The sequence below is a fragment of the Artemia franciscana genome, chromosome 2, assembly GCF_032884065.1.
Source record: "Artemia franciscana chromosome 2, ASM3288406v1, whole genome shotgun sequence".
NCBI lineage: Eukaryota > Metazoa > Arthropoda > Branchiopoda > Anostraca > Artemiidae > Artemia > Artemia franciscana.
Window position 1 is genome coordinate 29,052,526 of NC_088864.1, and position 18,913 is coordinate 29,071,438.

At 36.0% G+C, this 18,913-nt stretch overlaps 1 protein-coding gene across 1 annotated transcript in view; it reads left to right on the forward strand.

The window, feature by feature from the left end:
• LOC136039840 (midasin-like) overlaps positions 1 to 18,913 on the forward strand; it is a gene marked incomplete in the record, with an annotated part of 305,680 nt that overhangs the window by 237,246 nt on the left and 49,521 nt on the right. Inside the window, 5 exon segments of the mRNA XM_065723761.1 lie at positions 7,875 to 8,044; positions 10,172 to 10,599; positions 11,961 to 12,263; positions 14,822 to 15,077; positions 17,068 to 17,294. Coding sequence (XP_065579833.1) covers positions 7,875 to 8,044; positions 10,172 to 10,599; positions 11,961 to 12,263; positions 14,822 to 15,077; positions 17,068 to 17,294 — 1,384 coding nt within the window.

An 18,913-nucleotide genomic window follows, 5' to 3' on the forward strand; every position in this document is an offset into this window, starting at 1 on the left:
CCTCCCTCAGCTTTGCCCCCATTAGGTGGGAGTTATCATCTTTCGATTCTTTTATCCCCCTCTTAAAATTTTAAGCGTTCTTTCTGAATAACTTATGACACTTATCGCTCTCTTCAAAATTCTGGTCTTCTTTCTTTTGGGATGTGGCTGAATACTGAAGATGGTCTGATATTTATAGTTTAAAAAATCTTGATGAGAAAATGGCTACGTTCCACAAAAAGCTAATTGATAAATATCAAATTTGTTTCCCAGAACAAAGATTTAAAAGGTGCTCCAGTGATAAATCCTTTATTAACCAAACTATAAAAACACTAATAAGAACCAAATTGAAGCTTTTCAAAAATGGTAAACTGGATGAAACCAATAATCTAAATATATTCCTTGTCCATTGTCCTGAACCTTCCAGCTTTATCCGACGAATTACCAACAGAAGCCCTATCCCCTTCTTTTCCCACTGTTTCCCGTTTGAGATAGAAAGAAGAATTGAAAAACTAAGAAAAACAAATGTTTGTCCTTTGGATATCCCGTTTCCTCTTATTACTGCCTTCGGTGCCTTCTTTTCTAAGCCCTTGTCTTTCCTGTTTAACAAGATTACCGAGTCTGGGCGATATCCAACAATTTTGAAACAGGGTTTCATAACCCCTTTCAAAAAGAAAAACGAAAAGCCTGGTTTTGAAGCCGTTTGTCCTATTGCTCTTACTCATATTTTTCCGAAACTTTATGAAAGATTCTTTGTAGATTGGCTAAAGGAAAAAATTCTAACTCTTACTGACCTGAGGCAATTCGGCAACCTAAAGTCCACTTCTACTTCCCACTACCTCGTTTCTCTTATTGACCACATCGGGAAAATCCTCGAAAAGCCTAATTCCTGGATAAATTTCAGAAAGCATTTGACCTTGTTAACCGCTATATTTTAATTGAGAAACTTGTCAGCGAGTTCAATATTGATCCCTTACTCGTGAAATTGGTTGCCTCCTTCTTAATAAATAGATTGCTGGTTGTCAATTACCAGAATCATTATTCAAATCCTCTCCCTGGCCACAATTCCATACCCCAAGGTACTCTCCTAGATCCCCTCCTTTTTTCAGTCATGATTAATAGCCTCGCGAAGGAATTTCCTTACCGATGGAAATTTGTTGATGACCTAACGGCTGTTGAAACTTAGCAAGCGACCCTATGAGTATACTCAATGAAATTAGAGATGAGGCCTTGGAATTAAACATGACAGTAAACCCATCTAAGTCCATAGTAATGCCGATTTGTTTCCTCAAATCCTCATCCTGTTTCCGTAAACCCATCCCTCCTGAAATTTCTGTGTCCTCATTTAAACAACTGGCGTCAAAATTTCTTCAAATTTAAAGTGGGATATCCACATTAAAGACACCATCCATATCTAGGGCGATATACCATCAATGTCGCCCTCCTTAAGCTCCTAAATAAATTTAGCGTCCCCCTTCCCACTCCTTAAGGATTTACACGTCTTTTGTCAGCCCACATCTCGAATACGCTTTTCCAGTTTGGCACCGTGATATCTCTCGTGAAGAATTGGAAAAATTGAATCAATCCAAAACAGGGCCTTGCGAATAATTCTCAAGGGAGGCAAGGTGCCATACTCTCTGCTCCTAAAAAAAAATAGTTTGGAAACCCTTGAGCAAAGGAGGGTTTCGTTGTGCCTCTGTTTTGCAAAAAAAATGCAAAAACAAACCCTCGGACGGCAAGTATTTTCCCCAAACGATCCCCATCCAGATTACGGCCGCCTCCAGCTGTTTCTGAGCCCATCCCTATTTTTTCCCCCATTCGTTGCGTTGCTTCCAGATATGAAAAAACTTTTGTCCCCTTCTTCACAGATAAAATGAACAAAATATCCCACTAGTTTTTTCCTTTTGTTTCTCTTTTTTTATTGGCTAATGGTGCTGCCCAGGTTGTTGCACTAATTTGCTATTTTATATAATTGACTTATTACAGTTTAATGACTGACTCGAAAATGATTATTCATTATAATTTTCTTTTCCGTTGATGTTTTTTGCATTTTTTTTTTCAGTTTTAGTGCAACTATGTGATTTGTCGACTCCGAAGTCCGAATTCGGCCCTTGTGATAGAGATTTTTTTGAAATAAATATCTTATCTTATCACTGACTACGCAACCTTTGTAGTATATCCATGTGCATAAGCACAGAATGTGCGTTTAAAAAATAAACAATTAATCTTTCTTTAGAGAAAAATTAATTGTTTTCTTATTGTTTGCCATAAGGTGTAAAGTTCTCTACAAGTTTTTTTTGTAAATTGTGGTACGGGTGACGAAATTGGGAGGCTTTACTAAACTAATTTACTAGCAGAACTGAAATTGTCCTGGGTAAATTTAATGGAAATTTTAGTTCCCTCTAATTTACAACCCTATCCAGGTTCTCATCGTTTAATAATTAAAGTTTTGGCAACTAAGTATGTGGTCTTCAATATTTGTTATGTAGCTCGCCTGTGTACGTTGTTTTTTCAGTAGAATTTAAAAAGGATAACACAATTACGTAGATAAGCGAAGATCGAACTTGAGAATATGTCAGTGCTCTTATTTCAAAGATGCACTGAAGGAGTTTTTGATCTTATCACAGTTAGACGCTATTCAATGTCGTATTATATGTTAAACTTATGATGGATCAAAAATAACAAAATCTATCAAGGTTAGGGATAAAAATTTACTCCATGGACGGTCCCATTTTAAAGGGACCAAGTTCACAACCATAGGAAGCCTCAAAAATATATATGATATCACGAGATGAACAGATTTGGTTGAACAAAGCTAATATTAGAAACCTAAATAAAACAAACGAATTATTCTTCTAAGTTCTTAATATGTTTTCAATTTTCAATAAATCACTCAAATTACTGAAGTGTAGGTAAATACACTTACAAGTACACAGAACGTGACAATATTGTACACGTCATTGAGGTATTAGTTTCCTCTCAAAGAGTGTTCTATTAGAAACTTACAATGAACCATTGATAAAAAACTTCAGCTATGTGTCCAGAAACAGCTTTGACTACATTAGTTTCACACAATATAGGGACAAAAAATGCCTTCAGTGCTTCTTTAAGACGTGAAAAGTATATTGATTTCAAGTTCAACATGGGTGGTCGAGGGCCTAAATGATGAATAAGTTTGTTGCCGTCCTTTTTATGGCACTTGGTATCCCAACCGGTGGTACGCGTACCCCAGGGGGTACGCGAAACCCTCGCAGGGGGTACGCGAAGGTCTTAAAATTAATTTAGTCTACATCTTTAAAACTTGTTTCTGACTCAGTTCCAACATTTCCCTCAAAATCAGATAACATAACCCATTGTACGCAATTTCAGACTCATTTTCAAAACTTTCGCTTTCAGTAACCCGCTAATTTTTCTCCATAGCCGTAAGGTCTCGATTTAAACTCAGCGGGTTCTTTATCTTGTCATCTGTTGAAACACGAAGTTCGTGAATTGTGGTTGCAAACAAAGATGGATAGATTCCTGATCAGGAATAACAAGAAGCCGAATGATGGTACCCAAAACTCTGAACCTGCACCTAAGAAGAAGAAATATGACGAATCATCGGTCAAAGTGCGTCGATATTTGTCAGAATACCTAGGGCTCGGATTTAGTGCGACAAAGTCTGATCCAGTGAATGCACAGTGCGTTCTTTGTGGTCAAGTCTTGGCCAACAGTTCCATGAAACCTGCGCATATGAACCGGCATCTCAGTACTGTGCACCCTTCTCATGTCCGTAAGCCCATAGAGTTTTTCAAGCGTAAACAATAAGCATTCGCTAGTAACTGTTTGGAAATTGCAAAAGTGGCATCAGTTTCTTCAAAGGCTCTCCGGGCTTCTTATGCTGTTTCATATTTAGTTGCGAAACAGAAAAAACCGCACACCATCGCCGAATGTCTGATATTACCAGCACTAGTGAAAGTCAGTGAAATAATGTTTGACACGAAAACTCCTACTGCCCTTCAGTCTATACCTGTGTCGAACAATACCATTTCAAGAAGGATAGAAGACATTGCAAGCGATCTTGTCATGCTGGTTATTGAGCAAATAAAGTTGACGAAGATGTTTGCGTTACAGCTTGACGAAAGCACGGATGTGTCAGGTGAAGCCCAGGTGATCGTCTTTGTTCGATATCAAGATTGTTCTGACATAAGAGAAAATTGTTTTGTCAAAACCTACAGTCAAGAACAACAGGAGAAGAACTATTCAAGGTGATTGACAAATTCTTCGCAGAAGGGGGCATCTTGTGGGACTGGTGTCTATCAGTTTGCAGTGATGGAGCTGCCGCCCTAACAGGGAAGAATAATGGGCTCATGGCCTGGATAAGGAAGAAAAATCCAAAGGTGAAGTGGTTGCACTGCATCATTCACAGGCAAGCTCTTGCATCGAAAAGGATGAACGCACATCTGCACGAGACCCTCAACGAGGCTGTAAAAGTGATCAACTTCATCAAAGCCCGACCACTGAACTCAAGAATGTTCAAGCTGCTGTGCCAAGAGATGGGTTCAGAACATCAACATTTACTTCTGCACACAGAAGTTCGCTGGTTGTCTCGTGGGAAGATTTTAAACAGACTTTTCGAGCTTCGACAAGAAGTTCATATGTTTCTTCTGGAGCAAAAATCTGCATTCATTCATTTTGCGGATATTTTCGACAAACTGAATGACTTGAATCTGTCAATGCAAGGTTTCCGGACGGACGAACTCTCCCTGAATTCGAAGATGTGTGCTTTCATCAAGAAATTGGAGTTCTGGCTTAAAAAGGTTCAAAGAAACAGCGTTAGTGTCTTCCCGACCCTTGACAAGTTTGCGGACATTAGTGAAATTGATAACCTCAACACAATCTGTGATTGTATTCGGGAGCATCTGACAAAGTTGCGAGATGAACTTGTGTCATATTTCCCATCGATTATGAACCAAGATAGAACGCAGGATTGGATCCAAAATCCATTTGTTGAAGACGTGACCTCAAGCTCCGGTCTTAGTGACAAGCTTACAGAGAATCTGATCGAACTTGCCAGTGATCGCGCCTTAGAACTGAAATTCCAAAATGTAACTGTTTCCCAGTTTTGGCTGGAGGTGAAAGGAGAATACAAGGAACTAAGTGAAATCGCCATGTCTGCTTTGTTACCATTCGGATCCACTTACCTTTGTGAAGTGTCATTTTCGGCAATGTCATTGATCAAAACCAAACACAGAAACAGACTGAGTGTACAAAATGACCTTATAATTGCCGTTAGTGACATCGAGCCAAGATTTGATAATATTTTAGCAAAAAACAGCCTCAAGTTTCTCATTGATTTTGTACGTACATTTAAGCACCGTCATATTGGACAATAAATCTCGTGTTTTTGAAAATCTGATTTTAGTTAAGAAAAAAGTAAAACAACGATTCTCAAGAAAGGGGTACGCAAACTTTTTGGGCCTTGACTAGGGGTACGCGGACCGAAAAAGGTTGGGAACCACTGCCATATAGCGACCGCAAATTCTGTCGGTCGGTCGATATGTCTGTCTGTCCCGGTTTTGCTAGTTTAGGCACTTTCAGGTAAGCTAGGACGATGAAATTTGGCAGGCGTATCAGGAACCAGACCAGATTAAATTAGAAATTGTCGTTTTCCCGATTCGATCATCTGGGGGGGATGCGGGGAAGGTTAAATGGGAAAAATTAGATAAAATGAGGTATTTTTAACTTCCGGACGGGTGGCCGGATCTTGATGAAATTTGATGTTTGGAAGGATATCGTGTCTCAGAGCTCTTATTTTAAATCTGGCCGGATCCGGTGACATTGCGGGGACCTAAAATCTTGGAAAACGCTTAGGGATGATCGGGATGAAACTTGGTGGGAAAAATAAGCACAAGTTATAGATACGTGATTGACATAATTGGAACGGATCCGTTCTCATTGGGGGAGCTGGGGGTTGTTAATTTGGAAAAATTAGAAAAATTGAGGTATTTTTAGCTTAAGAACAGGAAACCGTGAAATTTGATATCTAGAAGGAACTCATTTCTCAGAGCTCTTAATCCAAATCCCGACCAGGTCTTTTGATATTGGGGGGAGTTGGAGGGGGAAACCGGAAATCTTGGAAAACACTTAGAGTGGAGAGATCGGGATGAAAATGGATGAGTAGAATAAGCAAATGGTCGTAGATACGTGATTGACGTAACCGGACTGGATCCGCTCTCTTTGGGGGAGTTAGGGGGTGGGGTTTACTGCTTTGGTGTGTTTGGTGCTTCTGGACATGCTAGGACGATGAAAATTGGTAGGCGTTTCAGGGAGCTGCACAAATTGACTTGATAAAGTCGTTTTCGCCGATTCGACATCTGGGGGGCTGAAGGGATAGGAAAAATGAGAAAAATTGAGGTATTATTAACTTATGAGTGGGTGATCGGATCTTAATGAATTTTGATATTTAGAAGGACCTCGTGACTCAGAGCTGTTGTTTTAAATCTCGACCGGCATTAAGCCTCTGATTTTCCTTTTAAATCAATCTATTGATTCTTAGAATTTTGCAAAAGCTCATACCGTATGAGCTCTTGGCTATTGGCTCTTCCGACCTCGTCACAAATGCCATGTGAGCTCTTAGCTCTTATTCTTTAATGAATTCGCTTGGTGTGTTCAATTTAGACGCCGTTACAGAATGTTTGGTATCTTTTTGGAAAATTGTCTTTTGTTACCTATTGCTTAAGCCCTTGTTTTCTGTTGATCAACTCAAGAATAGAGCTTTTGATGTTCTCAGTTTTGGACGATAGGGGAGGTTTAGCTTTTTGTATGTCATTATTAGCGGAATTTTTCTTTCCTGATGCTCCTTGAAAGAATAATATTCTGGAACTTTTTTTTTAATTTTAGAAAAAGATTATTTCTGTCTCTTCCTAAATTATATTAGTTAATAAAGACCCGCAAGGTGATCTTTTTTTTTAATTATTTTCCTCTTTTGGGTTAGCTTTGAGCATCAACTTTTTTTTATCTCGATCATTAATCAAAGTTTAGTAATGATGAAATTTACTCAATGCTGATTACTTACTGATTATATGTACTGTTAAGCTAATTTAGAAATGAAAAATAAAAATAAAAATTGCACCGTGAGAAAAAAGCGCGATTTTGTTATTCTTTGTTACAACTTTGTTATCATTTTTTTACAACTTTACAGGAGAGCAAAAACAAAGCTTTGAATCTATGGATGGAATCAACTCAGTTTTGAAGTTTAAAGTATAATAACAGCATATAACAAAAAATTGAAGCTGAATGATATGGCTCCTGTATGTTAATCTATAGTGCCTGAAACCATTGTAGGTAGTCTGAGAACTACGAAGAATCGAAGCAGTTTTGTCCCCATTGTGGTGTTAGTCTCTCCATTCTTTTATGGTTTAAATACCTGACTGTATGTACACAATGCTGATGAAGATCCAACTTGGCATAAAAAGAAGACACATCACCGGCTGCTTCTCATGCGAAAAAGTGATTTTCCTTGTCCATCAAAATGTGGGACTGTAATTCTCCTGTATGGGTTTTCAGCTATGGTGATTCCAATGAAGTAGTTTTCATTTTGATCCGAAACCATTTTTGAGGAGTTTGGGACCATTTTTGGAAATTTCCTAAGTTTGTTTTCGCAACAAACTTTTACCATTAAGATTAATTTAAATATTAGGTGTCGCTACTGAATCAGCCTCCTATGGTGATTCCTCTTCACTTGACAGCTTTTTTCAAAATGTGTTTTTGTATTCTTGGTTACTCTCAGCTTGAGTTTGTTCATTAATAGATTGTCTTTAGCAATGTAAAATTTTTTGTATACTGAAATAGCCTTCTTTATCTATCTCCTTTATCTGCCTTTTTTAAAATTAACTATTCATCTTATTTTCTAGAAGCTATTGATGAAGCAAAAGAGGGACACACGACCCGCACTGACTCGGCTCGTCTTCTTCTTGAAGTTACGTCATTTTTAACTTCTCAGCAAAATTTTTGTCAGAGAATGGAATCAAATTATTCATGGTACTTGGACATCGTTCAGCCAATCCTTTGTAGTGTGATGCAGGTATTTATTATGTAGTTCTGAAGTTATCATTTATGGGTAAGCTTAGCGATACCAAGCTTACTTTTGTATTCAAGATTTGACTCTGATTTATAATTTTTTCACTACACTAGATGATGAATTTCGGCGTAAATCTTTCAATGGTTACAAACTTATCTACCCACTAGCAGTGCTCCTACTCTAGGATTTTCGTCCCAGATGCAGGTTTTTTTTTATACTAACTGGTTTTTATTGTTTTTTCTCCTGTTACTTTGGACTCTTTGCCATAATCCATAATTAGGAAAAAAAAGGAAGCAGAACCTATATCTTTTAAACTCCACCGAAAACATGTTCATAATATACTTTTAGTCTTTAAAAAGTGTTTTCTAATTATCGTGATCATAATTTTGGTCCTTTAAACTTGCCGATCGACGAGAAAATGATTTTAGATATGGGAGATTTTCGTTCATTTCGTGCATCATTACTAACGAACTGTAAGTAAGGGGCGGCCAGGCTTAATAGCAACCGAAACTCTAAAAAATGGAATTTTCATAACAATAGATTACTTCCTATATTCAATATATCGAAATTGATACTTTGGATCCGCTTTTTGCTCAGATTAGCTCTTGTTTTTGTCAATGTTCATAAAAAATTTTTACTAAAGAGGATTCTGCATCATTTTGTTTTCAAGCTTCGAATAATATAAAATGGAAATCGAACCATTGGTATCAGAAAAATGGTTCTAGAAGATCAGGATAGGGCTCACTCGCATGGAAATCGAAATTCCCAGTGTGCTCTTTGAGTGACCAAAAACATCAGAGGGCAACTAGCCCTTCTCTCGTTCCTCTTTTTTCCCTAAAGCCATCTGATCACAATTTTGAGATAGCCATTTGATTCAGCATAGTTAAAAACCCAATAATATTCCAATGAATTCTCTGGCATGATTTAAAAAACGGTAAGAAATTAGATTAAAAAAAGAATGTTTTTTTTTTCAACTGGAAACAAAGAGCAACATTAAACTTAAAACAAGCAGAAATTATTTCGTATAAGAGGTGGGGGGCGGGTTCTTCCTCAATCCTTGCTCTTTGCTTCAAAGTTTGACTTTTGTCACAATTCCTTAAGAAAGGCTGCTCAACCACAAGGGCGGTTGAATTTAAATGAGAAATATTTTTAAAGAATTTTAAGACTTCAGCTTAAAGAGCGATGATTGAAGAAGGGGAAGTCCTCCTCATTTACGGAATAATTTCTGTTCATTTTGAGTTTTAATGCTGGTCCTCATTTTCAGTTAAAAAAAAAACTTTTTTTATTAATCTTATTAAATAACTTGATAACCCATAACATACGTCGCTTGAAAAGACAGCTTTGCTGATGAATTCAAAGTTTTCTAACTGGGTGTTCATACAGCAAGCTATTTACCAAATTCTAATAGGAAGGAAATTTTGAATCAGGCAAAAAAGCTGCTTTTTAAACGAAGTATTTTCTGGTCCTTAATTATAGCGTCTGAAAGTTGCCCCTCCCACTTTTGCCTTGACTGATTTGTGTCTCATTGTTTTTGTATCATTTTGCGAGTGTTTTTCGGTTTTACTACGTCAGTAGACGTATTAATCAGCAATATTGTAGAATGACCTGACCACAACTAAATGCTGCTGATCTCGGGTGGTATCCAGGCACCTACGCAGGGGAGCTTCTGGGGCCCAGTCTCCTAACTTACGAAATATCAAGATTTCCAAGTTTTTCATCTAATTCACTTATATTTTTTTTTTACGCCCTCCAACTGAAATTTTGCCGCCCTCTCAGAAATAGACTTCTGCTTAAATGCCTGGTGGCGTCGTTCTGTATGATTGGAAACATAATTTCTTCACAAAGGATTCATGCGACAAATCCAGGCCTTCGAAAATATCATGATATTCGCGAGCATTCACTGTCTCTCCTTCACAAAATGCTATTAATTTTATTCTCATTTTACATATTTTCCATACTATAGGGTATTAGCTTCCTTAAAAGCAAAAAATCATCTTCGTCAACCCCCTCATTACTTAGCTGTGAGCACGCACATTATCTAACTCCCCTCCGCCTTTTCAAATTTCTGTCCTGGGTCCGTCCACGGGAAATGAAATGTACTAAAATAATTCTACCTTCTTTTATTTAAAGGTTATTCATGGCCTTCAAATTCTGTCGAGTTGTTTAGAGCGGATCTATAAGAAGCAAGGGATATTTGAAAAAGGGGTTTCCAACTCCGCAGAATATCTTATCAAGGAAATTGGATCTTTTTTGCCACAAAACCAGCCAAACTCTATTGTTTCCTTGCTTCTTGGGAAGTCTGAGAATCATGGTAATTTCCATGAAATAATTGAAAGAGGCTTTGGGACAACAGAAAATTCATGGGCTGTGAACAAACTTAAGAGGAATATTTTGTTAAGCGCTTTGATTGAATTGAAGAAGCGTGTGTATCAAGAAAAGCGGATAGAATCAGATACAAGAAATCTTCTTGAAGAAATATTTGAACATTTTGTCAGTGCATGGAATAAGTCCGAAGAAGAAAGGAGAAAGAAGGAGGAGGAAAAAGAAAGTCTTTACAGGTGAGTGTGACGGCTATTTCTTATAACATTTCGTGTACACGTAAACATTACATAGTAAAGATAGTAGACATATCCCATTTTCTCACTTTTAGAGATGAACTACGTGTAAGTCTATGCAGCACCAATTTTTCAGTTATTCACCAGCATGAGTCCATCATAACATTAGGCAGCTTCGATTATAATTTTATGGAGGAATGAGAGAAGGATGCTGTAGAGAAAAGAATAGCCAAATGTTCAGTTTGGCATAAATGTCGGGCTTTTTTGTTGAAAATAAATAAACTCGTTTTTACTTGTGTAGAATAGAATATACTTAATTCACTTAAGTAATACAAATCTAATCACATGTTACACATGTTACACATGTAAAACACTTCAAAGACAGGTAAGACGTAAACTATTGTAGACTGTAGAACGATACAGTAGAAGAAATCATAAGAAACAATGCAATGTCATAGTCAATACAATAGCGTTGACTTAGTAAAGAGCGACGTGTCTCCTATGTATCGTTTTATTCTATTTTTATTGTTTTTTTGTTTTTTTTTGCCTGATATAGCACGGATGGCTGTAGAAATTTGTGACACGGTTCATATTATCGCAAGTTAAAAGCTCTAGTGCACTCTTTCAGAGCTGAATCCGATCTCAGAAGAATCTGACATTATTTCAACGCTAGATATATCATTAGGCAACCTGCTGCTCCGCATGGCATTGAATAGAAAGTTAAAGATAGTCGGTTTAATCATAATGGTTGAAAGGCCAAAAAATACAGAAACGGAGTTGACATGATACGTGTATTCCTATTGACAAGGGCCTCAAATTACTCAAATAAACATATAAAACAGGGGCTTCGTTTATACATTTTCACTGTAAGTTGAACATAGTTGAAGTAGATATACGAGGATTTTCAGTTTGTATAGTTAAAGAGCTCAAAGTGAGGCCCCAGCCCATATGTACTCAATCTCCAATCTTCTTTCGCCAATAGTGTTTGTGTTTTGTCTCACCAACTAATATTAATAGCGCCTGCGCTTGGTCTCATACACTGTTTGGTAAAGAGTGTATTAACCATAGCCCTTTTTTTGTTTGTTTGGCAGTACCACCGGTGTAAATCAAAACGAACTAAGTATATACTTCAGAAATGATGGTCGATATCTTAGAAAGTTGGAATTTTACGGTTTTTAAGGTTGTTGATGGCGAATCTTGGCCTGCTGTTACATTGCAAAAGTTCAGAGTTGAAACGCAAGTATTCCAGAAATAGTATTTTATTCGGAATATTTAAGGATTTCGGGCTTGGTTGGTAATCTTATTAACCTGAATGGTGTATGATATTAGCTTTTCCTTCAAAACCTAAAATATTTCGTCTTTAGGACTAAAACCTATGAAGGAGAGCCTACTGACGAAGAAGGAGCAGATTACGAGTCTATCCGTAGAACTTTCCCTACTTACGTAGAAGACTTTGAAGATAAAATATCGATGGATGTTGATTCTCCAACATCAAATGAAAGCAATGAAGTTGCAGACGAGCTTGTTAACTATATACGTCCCGAAGATATGTCTATGGTAGTTGAGACTCACCTACATCTTTTCAGAAAGTTTTCAGAAAATCTAACTCTTAAAGTACCGACTCTTGAAGAAGACTGTGGAGATGAGACTGAATCTTTCCGCATACGGTACAATTTATTTCTGTTTCTTTTTAAATATTCTTCTTTGCTTTTCTTTCTCTGTCAACCAATTTATGGAGGGTTTGCTATAACAAAAGGAGTAGTTTCTTTTATTTGTATGGAAATTCTCCGAAGCAGTTTTTTTGTTTCCTGGTGGAAAATAATAAAATGAACATAAAAATTAATATCCATAAAATATGTGTTAAGTCTCTATTGTCTCAATAACTTGATTTTTTGTCTCAATTTCATGCTAAACTTCATTTTATTCGAGCGTAAACTGTAGCAAACTGTAGTAATTAACTTGCTCTGTTCCTAATATTAGTATATAGATAAGAAATCAGATCATTTTAAGAAATTCGACTGAAACAATAAAGAATTGACCATTTCTCTTACTAAACTGTCGATTGGAGAAAGAATGTTATTTGCACTACCCCATGCTGTACTGACATACTTTTGTTCATATAATGACATAATGTTGTATTTTGACTAAATTCTGCGAGTTCTTTTCGGACACAATTGAAAGAAAGGAAAACACGCAAAAAAAAAAAAATTAACTAGAATATTGTTGAAAAACTCATAAAAGTACCTTTAGAATTAACAGTTACAAAGTAAAAACATTCGATCTTCCCATACAAAGAATAATGTTTCTTACGAAACCCCGTTAACGCAAAAAACAACAATATTAAATGTAATTATTTAAAAGTTCTTTCATTAGTCCTATTCCAATACAATTTTAGTATTATCTCCCTGTTGTCGAACACTTAAATTATTTCTCGTCAAAAAGCTGTCGCAAAAGGATATTGCTTCTATCTAAAGATCAAAATATAAATATTTGTAATTTTTGTCGAAATTAGATTGTAAGTCTTAATGAGCGCTTTCGGAATGAACTCTGAAACATTAGTTTGCAACACTTGAAGTTTTTTTTTTTTTTTTGCTGAAAAATTATACATACATTTGATACCAGGGTGGTGCTTTATCGAAGTATTTAGCACCCCGTACAAAAACTTTTTAGGAAACTACAGCACCTGCCGGTCACTAGCTTAAATCTAAATACTCTGATAAATAGTGCAGTAAACAGTTTATTGTTATTATTATTATTATTATTATTATTATGAAGCTATTGCCTCTCAGGTTTGTAAAACATGAAATTAGTTGATAGAGATTTGGTTCAGTAGATATGAGCGATGAAATAATTAGAAAAGGAATAAAACTCATGATGAATAAGGAAGCTGTTAATTCTTTTTTAATTCTGAGTAGGTGTTAATACTAGAATTTCAGTCGTTCAATTTGCGACTAAATAACGCAAGGTACCAGTTAGAAGGGTCTTTGCACTTATTGGAGTGACTGATGGAGATGTATTAACCTGAAGGATTTTACGCTTAGTTTCTAGAACAAAAAGACCAGATCACAGATAGAAATATTTTAGTAGGGTAATTAGATGCCTAGGTTGATGCCAGTAGGCACAGCTAAATAGGTGCAGGGTGAAGGTCTGAAAAGAGCAGAATGGAGAAGGAATGTTTGCAGCTGTGTCGGCCTGATGAGATGGCTTGACGTTGTGATGAGTTGTTAGTAGAAGTAGTAGTAGAAACTTGGTATCACCTTCTTCATACAAATTTGCTACTTCAGTCTAATTGATTTCAGACCAATTTATACAATTCTGAAAAACCTATGCCTGCTTTGCCTCTCAGAGAGTCTATCTGTCTTGGTTTCACTCTAATTAGCCATGGCTCTGAAGTTTCTCATCACTTCAACCTAGTTGATTTTAATTCAAATATTTTAAAACTTTTAATTAATTAATCATTAACGTCAGATAGAAACACTTGCAGTTGTTGAACTATTTTTACTTGGATTTGCCCTGTTTATTTGGAATAAGGACATTCGCAGTTATTTAATACTATTAAATAGTTCTTGTCTTCCTCTTGTAGTAAATTAAAAACTGAACGTGTTAAATACAAGAATAAATGATCCGATTGTATTTGTAGTCAATTTGTTTTTCATGTTATGTTTACGTCAATTAATTTGGTCTTGCAAATGTGATCCGAATGGTCAACTTTATTAACTTTATTTAGTGACTTATTTCTTCAACTAACTTTAGCAGCAACTCATCTTTCTTATGTTCCATTTTAAGTTTAGTTAATATTGGTGCCATAGCATCCCAAATTGTACACATAGAAACCAAAGGAACGTCGAACTGTGTAAATTAATTTTTGAGTCAAATAAATAAAAAAAGTAGTTCGGATATTTATGTTTATGCATTAGCATTTCTCACCAAATTTCGTTCTTGTATTTCGAATTAGTCCTACATCTAATATAGAAATTAAATTAAATGTGAACTACCAAGTTTTTTAAGTTCGTTATTAAAAAATAAATCTTAAAAATTATATTTCAGTGCATAACTAAGAACGATAGCAGAAATATGACCATACCTCGCATCTCGATCACTGCTCTTTTTATCTTTCAAATAGGATTTCCTCGTAGTAACCATGTCCAGTTCGACATGGCTTCTATAATTTTCCCTGCAAGACTTGACAGTTCTGAAAACCTTATAAATGTCCTACTATTTTCAGCTATGAATGCGTGTCACTGCTTATTGACGAGTTGTATCCCTGTCTCGATCAATCTCTGGATCGTACTCTGTTAATATCACACATATTGGCTCTACAGCTTGCTGCATCGCTGCCTGAGCAGAAAAAGAAAAATTTCAACATATATTATGACTCTCATCCTGAAGAAGCTATTCGCTTAAAAGACCTATTAGATGGACTTGTTAGACGTATTAAAGAGCTAATCACGGAATGGCCGGATCATCCAGTACTCAATCAGGTAGGTTTTTTTTAGATTAAGATTATAAAATTTTTCATCATCAAGTTTTGCAGACACAGTTTTTTTTTTTTTTTTTTTTTTTTTTTTTTTTTTTTTTTTTTTTTTTTTTTTTTTTTTTTTTTTTTTTTTTTTTTTTTTTTTTTTTTTTTGTAGTAGTAGGCGATAAATCCGCGTGATTTTGTTATGGACTGTGATGTTGTCAATGCTTCGTGTATTTGCCAGAGATGGTAATTGAATATACGCCCGTCCCAATCAACAAGGATCAGTCGCAGTAGGGTGATAGAGGACCTCATCATTCATTTACTATATGACATGCTCACCAATCTTGGTTACTTGTGGAAAATTTTGGATTTAAGGTTTAAAGAAAACTCTGGTTGACATTACAGATTACGGCTTACTGATTCCATATCTTTTCATTATTTACGGTTTTACCATCTGAACCATAAAGAGTTGATGCTTGATTTTTTTTTTTTTTTCAGTTTTTGTTTCTCTGAACTGAAAAAACCATGAATCCAGGCACATACGCATGAAATTGCATATGAGACTAATCTTCTCCTCGGCCCAAAATTCCGAACTATCTTGCGATTTTCTTAAATTTCCCATATAATTCGTATCTTTTTAGCATTTTCTCAAATTTGTGCTCCTATCCGAAAAAAGAGGTATTTTCGATTATGGCTGTCTAATTGACTTAAAACTGCCAGGGATCATTCTTTGGGCTAAGAGGAACACTTATTTCGTTTGTAGGGGAAGTGTCTTAGGGGGCTCGGAAATGGACCGAAAAACTTATTTCATTTTGATCTACGATCGACATGAAACCTTCATTGTAAGAAAACTGAATCAAATGAGGACTTATTGAGGACAACAAATTATTGAACAAAAATTTGGCTATATAAATTCTTAGTGCGAAAAGAAAGACTTTTCGCTGGTCCGATTGAAATGTCCAGGGCATGTAAACTGCTCTTGAAAATTATATATAATTTTCCATTTTACAGGCCATGTAAAATTATATATATATATATATATATTTATATATAATTTGTGGAAATTTGTCATTATCTAGGGTAAATTCAGCTATATTAAGTTTAAATGCGCTTTATCTCCTGATGTTGAATGGACTTGTTGCTTTACATTTTACATGCTTTCATTTGATGTCTAGACAAAAAAAAGACAACTCTTAATTCCAAAACTGGAACTTCTCTCTCTCTCTCTCTCTCTCTCTCTCTCTCTCTCTCTCTCTCTCTCTCTCTCTCTCTCTCTCTCTCTCTCTCTCTCTCTCTCTCTCTCTCTCTCTCTCTCTCTCTTCTCTCTCTTTCTCTCTCTCTCTCACTCCCTCTCTCTCTCCCTCTCTCTCTCTCCCTCTCCGTCTCCCCCTCTCCGTCTCTTTCCATCGTTCATTTGAAGGAGATCAAAAACCTTTGTTGAAAACTATACATTGTTTTCCATGCTTTCAGAATTATTATTTTTTAACTGTAGTTTAACTGAAATTTTTTTTAACTGTATTTTAGTTCCAGGGAAGCTGTGAATAATTTAATGAGTTTATCTTGATTTCGCTCGAAATTACCTGGCCGAGTGGGTTGGTGCGCTGGATTCAGGATTCTTTGTCTGAGAAGGCGAGGGTTGGCATCCTATTGTACCCAATTATTTAGTTTAGGACGGGGGTCTGTGGCGTGACTCTGTAAGCTCAGCCAGAGTCGACCCAGCTCTAAATGGGTACCTGGAGAAATCTGGGGAAGGTAAACAGGAAGGGTTTGCCAAAGCACAGGATGGTTGGCCCCCAACCCCCCATTGGCCAAGAAACGGAGATCAGCACCGCCGGTAGGGACTGTAAAGTCCAATGCCGTATTCTTTACCTTTACCTTTACTCGAAATTACTGGGCTCCACATTGGCTAAGGTTTACTATAATCGCTCATTTCGTGATACATTGGGATTGACAATTTGCTTTTATTGCCTGTTTCTAAATTACTTTATCTTATATTTTTCTCATTATAGATTATGACTTCCATAAATCACATATTAAGTTTTCCCCTCTCTTCTCCTCTGATGAAACTTCTAACGGGATTAGAACTCTCTCTTGGTAAATGTCAAGAATGGGAAGCAAATGCTCACAAGGGTGTTTCTCTTTCTGCTCACTTGGAGGCGTTGACGACATTAGTTTTGGATTGGCGAAAAATGGAGCTAAATGGTTGGAAGCTATGTTTGAACTCTGTTGAGAAAAAGTAAGTTCACCGCTTACAGGGGCCGAGGAAGTGTTTTGTATTATGCATGTTTTTTTTCTCGCTTCTTTTTCCTCGTATTTTCGCTCATGTACATGTACGTTCTATTAGAATCACATAGTTCAGTTCTTGAGCCAACAACAAAGTTAGTTTTGTCTCCAGTATAATTTCGCAAAAATTTTAACGTTCAGTAAATTGAAGTATTGCAAAGAAGTATTATAATACTTGCAATTATGTGGGCCATCATAATTATAATCGTCCAGAATAATCTTCCATGCTCATAAAAGAACTGCTCGCAAGCTCTGTCGATTATAAGTAATTCTTTTGAATTGTATCTAATGCGTATATTGAATTCATTTGGGGTTTAGCCTGGAAGACTCCCTGGGAGGGGGGCATCCCCCCTGAAAAATTTCATGGATTTAACGACTTTGTCATGTTTCTTGTAATGTTTGCGTAATATTTTTGTTTCTACTAATACTCTTGGTTACAAACCCACATTAATTTTTTTTTCATTTCATACTTATACAAAATGTATATTTTCAAACGGAAAAGAGTGCTCTCTTTTGATTATTGCCGCCGGGTGTGTTAGAGATGATCGGTCGTTAGAATTGTTGTTAAAAAAAAGTTATGATGAGTTAAATTTTATCAGTTCTAATTCAACATGTTTCTCCCATGAATCACGTTAGAGGATATTTGCCTGAAAATGAAGATTTAGGGGCATTTTTGTTGCAAAAAGGAATCAAGATGTTCAGGTAGTTTAATTCTTTATACGAATGTATCAGTGGCAAAATCGAGTCACTCTTGGAAACAGAAAGTGGTAGAAATGACAAAGAATGCGCTTCTTTTTTTACTCTTTAATGCGCATTTATCAAGCATTTAATGAAAAAAAATTCTTACAATTTTTTTGCTTGTTAAAGAGGTTGCGTTTCAAGTACATTCAGCTCATATTTTGTCACATTGCCTCGCGGAAAACTATTTAGTGTTCAATTTTACATATTCGTATTTTTGAATTACTAGTAGTTAATTATATGGAAATGGGGGCAAAAAGAAAATTTATCGATTGCTTGGAGGCTAAGTTAAAAAAGGAATTGTAAAAGGCGTTAATTGATTTGGTTTCTGAACTGCTGATATGTTTTAACGTTAAAAAGTAGTAGATGAGTGGTGTATCAAAATGTTGTATTGGGGTTAATAAAATGTTGTGTTGTATTGGGCGAATGAAACAGAATAGATATATGGCATAAATTAGGGCCTTTGTTTGGTTTTCAGATTTTGGACTTCATCCTTCTCTATTTCAGATTAATGATTGCTTCCGAACTCAGAAGAATACTTTACTGTGTGATTGAGACTATGAAAAAGAAATATATAGCCAATATTAGGGGGCTCAGAATGTATCAAATTTTTTTTCCACCTCATCTTAGGCGTATAGATTATAGAAAACTGATGTTGTTTGTGGTTTTTTACCCAAATTTTTATCTGTTTTGCCTTTTCAAATTTCTTCTTTTTTACTTTTTGATGAATTAACCCTCCTGAAATGGATCAGTCATTACGAGTCTGTTCTTTAAAAATACTCCTAGGTAAGGTTGTCATTTAACTACCTGTAAGTTCACCCGTGTAGCTCCTGA